This window comes from Pteropus medius, unplaced genomic scaffold (assembly GCF_902729225.1).
Source record: "Pteropus medius unplaced genomic scaffold, Ma_sr-lr_union100, whole genome shotgun sequence".
Lineage (NCBI taxonomy): Eukaryota > Metazoa > Chordata > Mammalia > Chiroptera > Pteropodidae > Pteropus > Pteropus medius.
The window spans coordinates 753,762-767,190 of NW_024345479.1; the positions used below are offsets into that span (position 1 = coordinate 753,762).

The 13,429-nt window shown below is 52.9% G+C and overlaps 1 protein-coding gene across 1 annotated transcript in view; it reads left to right on the forward strand.

Moving 5' to 3' along the window:
- Window positions 1-509: 509 nt before the first annotated feature.
- The window catches only part of ZNF385C (zinc finger protein 385C), a 39,308-nt gene continuing 26,388 nt past the window's right edge, over window positions 510-13,429 (forward strand). The window contains exons 1-2 of the mRNA XM_039873497.1: window positions 510-816; window positions 12,499-12,750. Coding sequence (XP_039729431.1) covers window positions 783-816; window positions 12,499-12,750 — 286 coding nt within the window. The 5' untranslated portion in view covers window positions 510-782. The remainder of the gene's footprint in view (window positions 817-12,498; window positions 12,751-13,429) is intronic.

Below are 13,429 nucleotides of genomic sequence, written 5' to 3' on the forward strand. Positions count from 1 at the left end.
CCCTGGTTCCCAGCCTCCTGGACTCTAGCTCCGGCCTCTCCTACACAACCCTGGCAGCTCTGCCAAACCGGGTGAGGAGGTCGAAATAACTTCCGTTGCACTGGCAACAAACACAAGTTGGATACAGCTCTGAACTGAGAAAGACTGGGGACGGGCTGGCAGCGTTGGAGGCAAGGTGATGGGCAGGAGGGGAGGGGTTTAGTCTGGGCAAGGGATGGACACAGAAGGGATTGTTGGCGAGATTTTTAGGGTCCTACCCAGGTCCATTTGTCTTCCTTTTCTTTTTGCCCCCATTAGTTTCTAATACGCAGCCGAAAGAAAGTTCTTTCTGTCCTTCCTGCTGTAGCTAACAAAGTCATCCCTCACATCACAGTGGCTCTTTACAGTTTGCAGGGTATTTTCTATATGTCATCTTATTTAATCCTCTCAGATGTCAGAGTGGCATCAGGGGACTTATTACTAGTTATTGTTATCACGACCCCCATTTCTCAGACAAGGAAACTGAGGTGTGGAGAAAAGGGGCTCGTTCCCAGTCACAGGTTAGTAAGTGGCAGAGTTGTACTGTAAGTGCATATTTTCCTGTTCCACGTTATTCCTGTTCTCATGAGGCCTTCCACCTTCCTCCCACAGACACGTGCTCGCCCTCTCCCTGGCCCTCCCCCTTCCATCTTACCACAACTCAGAAGCAGCCGGAGCCTGGAGAGGTCTTCCAGTCCATTCCCCTGCCTCCGGCCTGTTGCAGTGGAGCCTCCGTGTGGCCGGTATCTGGAGCTCATCTGGCCATGGTCCAGGAGAGGGTGACAGTGGCAAAGTCGGGTGAGTCAAGGGTGTCAGCTGCTGCTTCTTTTTGAGCAAAGACTTTTAAAGTTTAATGTGATAATCTCATTCTGATTACTTCAAACTGAGGACCTCTGGCTCATCCAAGAGTCCATTACTGGCCTCACATGAGGACGGGAGATGGCGTGAGCATTCTCGGCCTCCCCACCCCCATCCTTGTGCCTGCTGGGAAGGACTGAGGCTTAGTTTGGTTGTTTGGTTGTTGTTGTTGTTGTTGTTGTTGTCGTTGTTATTGTTTAATGGAAAGAAGGTGTTTCTAGATCATGGTAGGGATGATCTGGGCCTCCCTACTTTAAGACTTGGATCAGAGGACCCCAACCTTCTCTTTTACATCTGAGAAGTTGTCGTTCTCAGATGGGGAGTCTGGGTGTGAGGCCGCTCAGAGGGCATAGAAAATCAGCCCAGGCCGGGACACAGGAAGTAATCGCATCCCCCCACCCCATTTTACTGGCTCGGAAACTGAGGCCTGTTGCTGTCATCTCCACATCATTCCTACCCAGAGTAAACCAATTAGCACCGTGTCTGGTTCTGTGTTCTGAGCGCCTGTCTCATTATTTGGGGATTTATGTCTCGGTCACCCTGAAGGACAACTGTCCCTGTTACCATTGGGGGGAGCCTGGCCAGCCTTGGAGCCCAACGGTGGCAGGAGGTGGTGCCATCCTGCTTGGGGCAGGATGGGGATTTAATTTCAGGGGGATTTGCAATGGGTGGGGAGCTGCCCTGGGCACATGGTGGCTCTGGGCTATTTTAGGAGGCAAAAGGCTGGCCCGAGGGGGGAGGGAGTACAGTGGACTTATTCAAGCCATTAGTGAGTCTGCCCTTTCAGTGGGGAGGGAAAGGACCCATGATGGAAAGGGCAGGCCAACTCGAGAATGGGGCCTCTCCCACCTGATTGGAACCCAGGGACCCAGAATTACGTTGCCACCCCACGCCAGCCCAGGCTATGAGAAGAGCAGAAGCTGCTGCCTGGTCAGAAGTCTATGGCTCTTTGCCTGAGCCCTTTTGCTACAGGCTTTGCCTCAGCTGGGCCCTTGATGTTATTAGCATGAGTGATTAATAGAACCGTCTCATATTTTCATACTAGAAATTATATTTATTGAGCAATCAGGGAAGGTGCCCTGGGACAGGGAAAAGGGCACAGTCTTACGGCCAGGCTCACCTGGGCTCCTGTTCTGTCTGAGCCACTTCCAAGCTGGTAATGTGGGTTGCAAAGTCCCTTCACCTCTCTGAGCCTTAGCGTCCCTGTTTCTAAAGTGGAGACCATAACACGTCATTAACGATGCCTGTATCATTAATTAGGCATATATTATGTCAGTGACGATCTCACATCACCCTCAGCAATGTTGTTATGTATTAATTGCCTCATTTTACAGATAAGAAAACAAACTCAGAGGGGGAAAGTCACTTGCTGAAGCTCACACAGCCCACTCCATTTCTCACACCTACAGTGAGAGTTGGTTCATTCTTCAAACCCAGCAGTACGTATTGGTTGTCTTCTGTGTGCCAGGCTGGGAATTCATCACAGAGGACACAAAGGAAGAGGTGGTAAGAGGATGAGACTGGGCAGCAGTGAGAACTGAGTGGCCCAACTAGAGACTCAGTGGCTTTATTTAAACTAATGGTCATTTTCTGGTCAAGGGAGGCGATAACCAGGGGCCTGAATCTCTCCTTGGAGGAGTGGTAGGTGGGCAAGGTGCACTAGCACCACGTGGCACCTTTAGCTCCCGTTACTAGGAAGTGTTGTTCTGTTTTCTTCCTCCATGGTCCACCTTTATAGGGAGAAACTCTCAGGGCATGTCGGGATAAGGCATTTAGAGGCACCACAAACATAGGGGAAAGAAAACCTAGAGTATAGAGTCAACCCAGTGAGGTTCAGCTCCATCCCTCTCTAGCTGTGTGAACATCGTCGGTAAGTGAACTAACCTCTCAGAGCCTCCCTTTTTTGATCTTCAAAAGTGAGGAGAGAAATACTGCCTTTCAGGGCTATTGGGAAGATAAAATGGATCGATAAAAATGGGGGAAGGGCCTGGAATACAGGCGGCCCACCACAAACGGCGGTGTTTTGTCTGTGTAGAGTGTAAGATTGTGTTTTTTCTAGGTATCTAGGTGAAGCCACGTCTTTGTGGTCACACTAAGCTGGCACCTGTGGTCCTGCTGAATGATTTCAACAGGCCGAGCAGAATGCGAGAGTCAGCAAGCCTAAACATAAGGTCTGGTGCTCACAGTTCAAGAAATCACTCCCTAGACTATATGGGGAGGCTGAATTCGACAGTGTATCATGTGAAAATAGAGCCGGGGGGTTCATGGACCCCCCAGCTCTGTAAAAAGCTGATTCAAGAGTTCAGGTTAGCCGGTCACCATTCAAGATACTGGGCAGAATTAACCCATTCAGTGCAGTGAGGTACCCAGGAAAGGGTTTGAGAGAGACAGTTCAAGACAGTGTGATATATAGTGTTAATGACCCACACAAGATGCCCTGGGAGCACATCGGATGGGCTTCCTGGAGGAGGTAGCCGTGGGGAAAGGGGAGAATAGTTGAGGGAAATGGGTCTTTTTAACTGGGAGAAGAGACCCCTTAGAAGGAAGCTGTCAGCCATGTTAGCTGGCTGCAGAAGGTAGAGTGTACTTTTTCCAAATGACTGATGAGCAGATCTAGAGCCGGTACATGGCATTGTAGGAAAGCAGCTTTCAATTCCCCATAGTGATGAGATTTCTATCATTGAGAACCATCCAGCGGTGGCGTGAGCTGTCTCAGGAGGCAGTGAGCTCCTTATCATCGGCATGTTCAAGCAGAGGCCAGAAGGTAAAGTCAGGGACAAGTTACAAAAAGGACAGGATGACCTCTAAGATCCCTTCCAAGTCTGAGCAACTGCAGTTTTCCATGGACAGACACAGGATGTGGACCATGAGGGAGAAATGTGTGACTGGATTAAGTTAGAGGGTGGGTGTGCTGCGGGATGGTGAGTTACACACGGTGTACCATCACTGTTGTCCCCACCCCGGATTCATTCATTCATTCATTCATTCATTTATGTAACTGCTTTATTGAGCTATAAGTCACATATCATACAATTCACCTACTTATAGTGTACAGTTTAATGTGGAAACGTATTCGTGCATTCATTCAACAACCTTTTATCAAGCATCTGTTAGGTATGCATCAAGCTTTATGCTAGTGCTTTGGATACCTGAGAGATAAAGGCCCTGGCCTCAGGAGGAAGACAGGTAAGTATCCAAGCAAAAGAATTTCATCTTGGCAGATGCGCTAAAAGGGAAATTAACCAGGGGCTGAGACAAAGAATAATGGGGCTGAGGATATGGGTTCTGGGAAGACTGACTTTAGAGCTGAGGCCTGAGTGACAAGGAAACAGCCCTGTGAAGGTCAAGGAATATTCCAGGCTTAGGGAACAGCAAGGGCAGAGGCCTCAAGACAGGAGTGAGTTGGTGGGTGCGAGGACCAGGAAGAAGTGCTAGGAGACTGGGTTGCAGGGGCGAGGCATTGCCAGGGCTCCCCTCCTCTCTCGGGGGGGGCCTGGTGCACATGAGGCCGGCCAGGAGCCTGAGGTGTGTGAGCAGCGCCAATACCTCTTCCGTGGATACGAGTTGTATCTGTCCTCTTTCTTTGGGACTCACTTTCTTACTGTTACTGTCTCCCCAATAATGAAAAGATGGCAGAGCACCCTTAGAAGGTCAGGCTGCCAATCCCTGTCTCCTGCCCCCCCCCGCTTGGCTTCCTGCTCCTGTATTGTGCCCCCACTATGGCCTGGATCCCATGCACCAAATGACCCTTGCCACACATGTGGGTGAACTTGCCCCAGCAAGCTGGTGGCTGGCTATCTCCCCTGACCTCCGAATATGGTTCCCAGGGGCAGTCTGGAGTTTTCCACTTGGTGCTCACTTTCTGTGTGACTTGGATCAGTTACTTAATGTCCTCAATCTTTCATTTCCTGGTCTGTAAAATGGGGATCAAACCAGTCCCGGCAGAGTGGTTATGGGGATTGAATGTGATCCCTCCTGGCACCCAGTAGGTGCTCCATGAACGTTAACTTCCTCCTGCTCTCTGAGCTTCCCCCCAAAAGAGGTAATTTGTGGGGGGGGGGGCAGAGGGAGGTCACAGCAGGCCAGTGAGAAGTGGCCACTTTGGAGTCCCCTCCCCTAAGCTCTGGGACCCCCCCGGAACCTGAAGGACATTCAGGCCTGGCGGGCCAGGGGTAGAGAGGAGATTCCCCAATCCGCCCAGCCCTTCTGTGGGAAGAGGCCCTGGGTGTGCCCTCGCCTTCCTCCCCAGCGAACCCCATGGGGCAGCCCCTCCGCCGGCCCGCTTGCCTGTGCTCCGCTCAGGGCGGCGCGGCTCCTGGCACCTGCTTCAACGCGAGCCGCCGAGGGGCGGGCTCCGGAGACGCGGCAGCCGCGTCCCGGGACGCGCGGGCCGGGGACTCACCCGCCGCGCACCTCCGGGAGCCGTGAATCCAGATCTCCCCGGGTGGCGGTGGGCGGCTGGATGCGGCGGTGCTCAGGTCGGAAGTGCCCTTCAGGTAGGCGTCAGTGCTCCCCATCCCTGACCCACGCGCCACTGGGACTGAGCGCCCGAGGGGGCCACGCGAGGGGTGGGGTGTAGGTGACCCTGTAGGGCTGCGGAAGCGAGGCCCCTGCCTCGCCTTGTGTGTGGGGAAGGTCGGGGGACAAGAGCCACAATTAAAGCAAGATTAGGAGCCAGGACAACAAGGGTGATGGCAAGGACTTCCAGCTCCTGGTAGGGGAAGGTAGGCTGGGGACCACAGGGCAGAAGGGATGAGACCTCCACCCTAAAGAGGGAACCATTCCCTAGAGATGGGGCTCAACCTAATAACTCACCTTCTTTACCTAAGGAGTTTAGAGAACCCCAAAAATCAATCCACCCTTAGCAGCCCCTGGGATAGAATGAAAGGGGTGGGGAAGGGGAGATCGCTTATTGTCTTTTTTAGGGGTGCAAAGAGCACTCTTGCCAGCCCTGCTCCACCACCTGAGTCATTCAGTCATTGGAGGCCTTCCTGTCCCGCCCCTCCCCCTTCAGGCCGACCTTCTCCTCGTCAGCAGTGGGCCCTCCTAGCCTGCCTCCTACCCACAACTCTCAAATAGTCCTGGAACCTCCCAACCCTTCTCCCTTTGGCTCCCAGTACTCATTCCTCAGTCCCAACTTGGCGGTCCTGATGGTGGGGCCATGGTGGGAGGGAGTGGGGTTTGGGAGAGCTACTGCTCAGAACTATGGGGATTTGGGCTAGGAGAGCCGGCTGTGGGGGAGGCTGAGCTGTGCCAGGATCCTAGGCCCCAGTGTGCCTAAGAGTGGGATGTGGGGTACGAGGCATCTCTTATACAACGAGTCAGGTTTCCTAGGTCTTGCGTGGCAGCATAGGCTAGAAGAGGGGTACTGAGGCAGAGTCTCTTCCTAGTCACCCCACCACCACCTTAGAAGCAGTTGCTGTGTTGCCACTGTGGACCCTGCAAGGAGAGATGCAGGTTAGATAGCAAGAAGGACTCACGTAGTGACGGTGGCATGAGGCTCTTTTAGGGGAGTCTCACTGTGCAGGAGAGGCAGCCCCTATCTTGGGGCATGTCAGGAGGGCTTCTGGGATACACATTCAATAGGGGGTGAGGACAGAGCAGACTGGGGGAAGAGAAAGTGGTAGGGGACAGTGACCTCATCCCTGGGTCCACTCTCCCTCACCTCGCATGCCCTCTCTCTCCCTTCCTTGGAGCTAGAGTGTTGACTTTTCAGCACCTCTTAGCTCACTCCTGAAATCCCCAGCACCCGGCAGTCCCCAGGGGGAGGCGACAGTCTTCCTTTGTCACCACTCTGGATGGGAAGACATATGGCTGCCTTGGTTTGCCACATGGAACCCCCACCTGGCCCCTGACACCTGGAGCAGCTGTTGCCCAGCCCCCAGAGCATCCTGCTCCAGCAAGGCAGGGTTGTGTGGGCTGGGGCTTGGCACTGCTGGCCTCACTCAGGCCCTCCTACCCTTTAGGTGGGGGTCTCTGGCTCCTCTGGGGAGTTTTGGGTGTGACTCTGGGCAATCCTGTGGTATGGCTGGGGTAGGTGCCACTCTGTGGTGGCCACACATTGAAGTGGGTTGTTCCCCCTCCCCCATGCTTGGAAGTTGTCAGCCTTGAGAGAAGCAAGGTGGAAGGGAAGAGGGGACAAAATGCTCAGTTGTGGCTCCTGTGGGGCATTAAGGGAGCAGCCAGACCCAGGAGGGCTCACACTTTACTAGGACAGCAACAGACAAGGCCTCTCTTCTTCCAAGCACTTCTTTCTGAAGCTGAGTCAGTGGGGAGGGGAGATCCCACACTCCTGATCCCATAAATGGCTGGGCTGGGGGCCTCCAGTGTCTTGCACCCCCTGCCCCTGAATCATAGGGCGAGAGAGAACTGACTCTACTCACCTGCCTCTCTTTTCAACCCTGAGCCTGTTTTCTCATTCGTAAAGTCTCACAGAGTTGCAATGAGGTTTGACGGAGGCAATGTTTCTACAGTGCCCAGAAGTCAACGGGCACTAGCCACCTGGCGGTTCTTTCTCTATACCCACCCCACTGGCCTCCCCCAACCCCCACCTTAGAGGCAGCTGCTCCGTGTTGCCACTGCTACACTGCCTGCAAGGGACCCAAGAGATTATCTCAGCCCAACCCCCTCTCTTTAAAGACGGAAACCAAAGCCCAGAGGAGCAGGGACTGCCCCAAGGTTGGCCAGGCAGCCAGCTCCCTTCTCAGAGGCAGGACCTGGGACCTGGCTGGGAGAAGCAGGAGGGTAAATGTTGGCAGACGTGGGGGAAAATACCAGAGTGTAATTGGGCTCATTAAAGGTTTGGTGAGGGAGCCCTTCATGCCTGACCAAAACCTTGGGACAGGCTGACAACCTTCCTCTCCCATTAACCCTTTGGCAAAAGCAGCTCTTTCCTGAGGGCCCCCTTCCTCAGGCTGCAGCTGAAACAACTCTGGCTCTGCATTTTATAGCTTCCAAACTTCTTTCTATACAACCCCGTTTGCATAGGCAGACAGAGAATTCCAATGCTGGAGAGTCCCAGTGAAACTGGGCCCTGAAGTTCATTGTCACTCAGCAAGAAGTGGTGGAGCTGAGGCCCTGGGGCCCTGCCCGAGTGCTCTCTCCACCCGCAGCCCCTCCAGCTCCATATGGAGGACACACAGACAGACAGGCAAGCAGCAGCCCTAGCCTCCATAAGCTGTCCAGCTCTGGTGTGAGCCTGCCTTCAAGCGGGTGGCTCCTTCCAGTGGTCCAACACCCACTCTCCCCGTGGCAGCCTCAGCCCATCTCTCAGGGAAAGTGAGAATAGAGAGAGATTTACCCTCCGCTGCTGTGTAAATCACACACAGACTGACAGCCGGACACATGCACGCTCTTTCGCTCTGCTTTCATCTGGTCTTTTCTCCAGGTCAGTTCATTTCTCCCCCTTTCTTCACACCCCTCCCTCCCAGCCTCTCTGGCTTGGGCCCTGACCCTTCCTGACCAGGGTGTGGCACCTCCCTGCCTGGCACTCTAGCCTGATAGAGGCTGGGCGGCCCTGAGCCTCCCCAGAAGCCCGTCTCCGAATCTAACCCCACCCCCCTCTCCACCCAGCAGTTCAAATCAGGGTTTGGCAGGCTTTAAGGAGAAGTGGGATCAGGCAGTAAGTAGTTAAGGACGTGGGCTCTGGAGTCAGACAAACGTAGGTTCAGGTCTGATAAAACCTCTCTGAGCCAGTTCTCTAATCTACGATGTGGGGTAATAGGTTAATAATAGTGCCCACCTCATGGGTTCCTTGTGAAGTTTAAGAGAGATCCTGTGTATAAAGCACCTGTCACGCAGTAAGCTCTCAATAAAGTGGTCGTCATTATAAAGAAGTGGCCTGGGCAGCTGGGTGGTAGAGAGGGAGGTAGGGAAGCTTCTAGAAGCAGGTTTTGCACTGTCTTTCCGTGTATTTTGAAGAACATCCACTCCCCTGCTCTATAACTTAATTTCCTTTTCTGTTTAAGAGAGCATGTGAACCAGATCCTGTCCAAGTGTAGGTCTAGCTAGGGTGAGTCATGCTGGTTCTGAATAGGGGCCAGTGCAGGGTTTGCTGACTGGCTGGTGCTCGCAGCAGGGGTTAGATAGATGTTTGTGTGCCCTAAAAATTGCCTACCCCTACAAATTTTCTGAGTGGGAGCCCTCGCTTAGCTGGAGTGGTCTCCTGAGGGGACAGCTGGGAAGGCTGGGTCAGGCAGAACAGGCTGTGGCAAGCCCGGTAGCCTGGCTGAGGGGACACAATTAGCCCGAGAATTCTGGAGGGCCCTGTGAGCCCAGAGGCTGTATATCACAGAGGTTTAATCAGCCCCATGGCAGATATTTGTCTGCTCTCTTGGGCCATGTCCTTGGCCTGCCTGTCATAAATTGCATGGAAATTTCTCCCCCCCCTCCCCTGCCCCACTTGCCTCATCCCCTTGCTGGCCAGGCAGGCAGCTAGCTCCCTTGGCATGGCCAGAAAAATCTCATTACCCTGATACCTCTTCTCCTTGGCTAGTTGGGCCCCCCTCTGAACATCGCACCTGGTACTTTTTCTCCCCCTTCTTTCTGCTTGAAGGGTGAGAGAAGACTTGTAAAGGCAGGAGAATAGCTATGATGACCTCCATCTATAGGTGAGAGAGTGCACAATGTTGGTGGGGTCTCAGTGCAGCTTCAAGGGGGCTGCTTCTCACGAGGTGATAGGAGTGACCTTCCAGTGTGCATTCAGTGGGTAGAGATATACCTGGACTCCAGATATGGTGCCCGGGAACTTGGTATGGCTGGGAGGGGCAGCCTAGTGGCCCCAGAAGTGTGGAAGAGTGAAGTCCACCCTGCAAGGAGGGGTACTGAGTTCCACCCCTTAGCTTCCTGCTAGATGCTCGCTGCGCCACCTGGAGGCTATCTCTGGTACTGCAGACCAGCCACACCATCCTGCAGAGTGCAGGGTCCTCAAATCAAATCATCAGGCACCCATGAGAGCACAGGGTCAGACCCATGGTGTGTTAGTTAGGATGCCGTAACAAAGTACTACAAACCAGGTAGTCTAAACAACAGACATCTATCGTCTCATAGTTCTGGAGGCTAAATGTCCAAGATAAGTATCAGGGTTGGTTGCTTCTGAGGGCCGTGAAGACGTCTGTTCCATGCCTCTCTCCTAGCTTCTGGTGGTTTGCTGGCAATCTTTGGTGTTCCTTGGTCTATAGAAGCTTCACCCCAATCTCCGCCTTCATCCTTATATGGCGTTCTCATTATGTGCATGATGTGTCCAAATTTCTCTCTTTTATAAGAACACACCAGTCATATTGATTTGGGGAGCCACCCTACTCTAGAATGGTCTCATCTTAACTTAACAAATAATATCTGCAATGACACTATTTCCGAACGAGGTCGTATCTTATATTCTGAAGTATCGGGAGTTTCAACATATAAATTTGTGGGGGGACACAATTCAACCCATAACACATGGCGAGTCTCAGACATTCAGTGACAGTCTCATTCCATGATATGGGCATAATGACACCGCATCATTATACAGCTACCCTGTGACATGCACACAGTGAGTGATACAGATTCGCCTCAGCCAACGATGGGGTAAAAGAAGCATTCGCAGTGACCCAGGTATGCCTTGACAGACATGCAGAGTGACAGACCAGGTGACTCCACTCATACGCTGCAAAACGGATACACCTCCGATTAATAATAGCTGACTTTTATAGGACACTGAGAAGTGTTTATATAGATCAGCTCATCTAATCCTCACAATGTGCTTATGACTTAGGAACTGTTATGTATCACCCCCATTTCACAGAGACACAGATGAGAGGACTGAGGCTCAGATCACATGGCCAGTAAGGGGCAGAGTTGAGATTCGAACAGGTGCGAGTCAGCAGCGAGCGCATGCTCTTAATTACTGTTCCCTTCTGTTCTATTCACACATAGTCCTCACACATGTAATGACAGACCCGCTGTGTGGGATGACTGCCCACAAAAGTGACGAGCAGCTTACTGAGAGTGGGGGCTGGGTCCAGGGAATGCAGGAAGGTTCTTGGCTGTGGACTTGAGAAATTCATTTTCTTTGTTTATACATTGGCTCCACCACTGGATGTGTGGCCTTCTGAGACTCTTGGGGCATCGCTTGACTTCACTTGGTCTAATTTGCAAAATGAGCATGAGCCTAAGGACACAGGAAATGCCCTTTAGGGGGATGGGGATGTATTAGTTTGCTTGGGCTGCCAAAACAAAGTACCATTGGCTGGGTGGCTTCAACACCAGAAATTTATTTTATCGCGATTCTGGAGGCTAGAAATCTGATGTCAAGGTGTCGGCAGGGTTAGTTTCTTCTGAGGCCTCTCTCCTTGGCTTGCAGATGGCTGCCTTCTCCCTGTGTCTTCACACGGTCTTCTCTCTGTAACTGTCTGTGTCCAAATGTCTTCCTCTTATAAGGATACCAGTCATATTGGATTAGGGACTACCCAAATGACCTCATCTTAACTTAATTACTTCTTTAAAGACCCTCTCACCAAATACAATCACATTCTGAGGTACCAGAAGTTAGAACTTGGACATATGAATTTTTGATGGACACAATTCAGTCCATAACAAGAAAGATGGGCTCAGTCATGCCTCATTCAGGCCCTAACCTTGGAGCTCCCCCATTCTGAGAGAGAGACATAATCCCTGAACTCAGGAATTCTGTCCTGGTGAGGGGGACACAGGCCCTGCCCTCAGGAAGTCCCCAGTCTGAAGCAGAGGCAGGAAACATGCACACAGATTCAGAAAGGAAGTGGAAAGAAAAATGGACACATTTCAGTCTGAGAAAGGTCACTGAGCAGCACTGGAATAGAGCCAGTTAGAGGCAGAGGAATCAGGAGGGAAAGTTTCAGAGAAATGAGTTGGAAAGGAAAGACAGTCTGTAGGAGATAAGAGGCCTGGAGGGGTGATATGCAAGCTCTGCAGGGCCCAGGATGTGTGTGTATATGTGTGTGCGTGTGTGTGCGCGCGCGCGTGTGTGTGTGTCTGTAGGGCCCAGGTCTCTACTAAAAATACCAACTGTTGCCACAGGTTGGGTGGCCAAGACAGCAGGGAGCATCTGGACCCACATGGGACAGGGTGGGGATGGCTTCACACACTGTCACCGTTTGTAAATGTCACCCAGCCGGGCCTCGGACACAGGGAGGTTGGGTTTCTGCGATCACTACCCTGGCCAGCGGCTGCTGCGTCTCCAGCAAGCGCCACATGCCTGCTTGTCACAGGATTGTCAGCTCCTGCCGCGGGGCTGAGAACAGGGCATTGGCTTCCCAAAATGTGACTCCACCAACCTCGCTGCTGCCTGTCCCTCAGTGCCCACCTGTTCTCCAAGACCCAAACCTCCCTTTGCTCTGTGGTCACGTCCCCAGGTGTTGGCCACCCAACATGTAGACATTTCTGGCTCTCTTCCAGATATTTCTGCCTTTTAATGAATGCTGCTTTGTTTGAAATAGACCTTACTATGCTCCCTTTTGCCATCCTTAGGTTGGGGCTTTCCAATAGCTGGAGAGTTTCAGCTGGCATAAAGGGCCCAGACATCTCTGGGTCTTGAACCCGACTTGTTCCTTCTATGTGTTCGCAACACTCAGCCTTTATTTGTCTCCCTCTCTATCTGCTTAGGTATGAAGCGACCACTGAGCCCATCTCCCTCCACTGAGAAGGAACCTCCCATATCTGGAGCTGCTGAGTGCCCACCTCGGGCCCCAGAACCACCTAAGCCCAAGCGGGAGAGAAAACGGCCATCGTACACACTCTGTGATGTTTGCAACATCCAGCTGAACTCCGCGGCCCAGGCCCAGGTGCACTGTGAGGGACGGGCCCACCAGAGGCGGCTGCGGCAGCTCAGCCTAGGAAAGGCCCCCGCGGGGCCGGGTAAGTGTGGAGGGGCACTGTGCCCACAAACTTGGCTCTGGGCCCCTCTAAAGGGTCTTTGTGGGGTCTTTGGGTCTGGGATGCCCTCAATGGGTCTTAGGGTCTGAAGTCCCCCAGATGCCTTAGAGTTTTGTTTCGCATCTGGACAACCCTCTTGGGGTCTCTCAAGATCTGAGGGTCTTTAGATCCGAGGTCTCCTCTTGAGGTCCTTTTGGGTCCGGGGGTCTCCCTGTGGAATCTTTTGGAACCAAGACCCCAGTCTGGAGCCCTCTTGGCGGGGGTAGGCAAGGGCCTCACCTTTAGGTGACCAGGCTCCTGCTCTGGTCCCTGGACACTAGGGTCAGCAAGGCACCTGACACTCTGGCTGAGGGATAGACCAGGGAAGCCCTTCTTCCTCTGGCCACTGGACTCCTGGCCAGGATTTCCTCCTCCCCTTGTCTGGGGTGACGTTGCAGAGTTTTGGCTTCAAGCACTGAAGGGGCAGCTGCTTGCAAGGCAGATTTCTGGGGGAAATGGGTGAATGCATTCATGAGGGTGATTCCAGCTGACAGGCACATAGGGGCCATGGGGAAAATAAGGAGAGGCAGGCTGCCGGCTGGCAGTAGAAACAGGTTCAGAACCAGGCCCAGCATAGAGAGGCAGGAAAGGCCTAAACTTCTGCCTGGATCTTGGGGGCAGC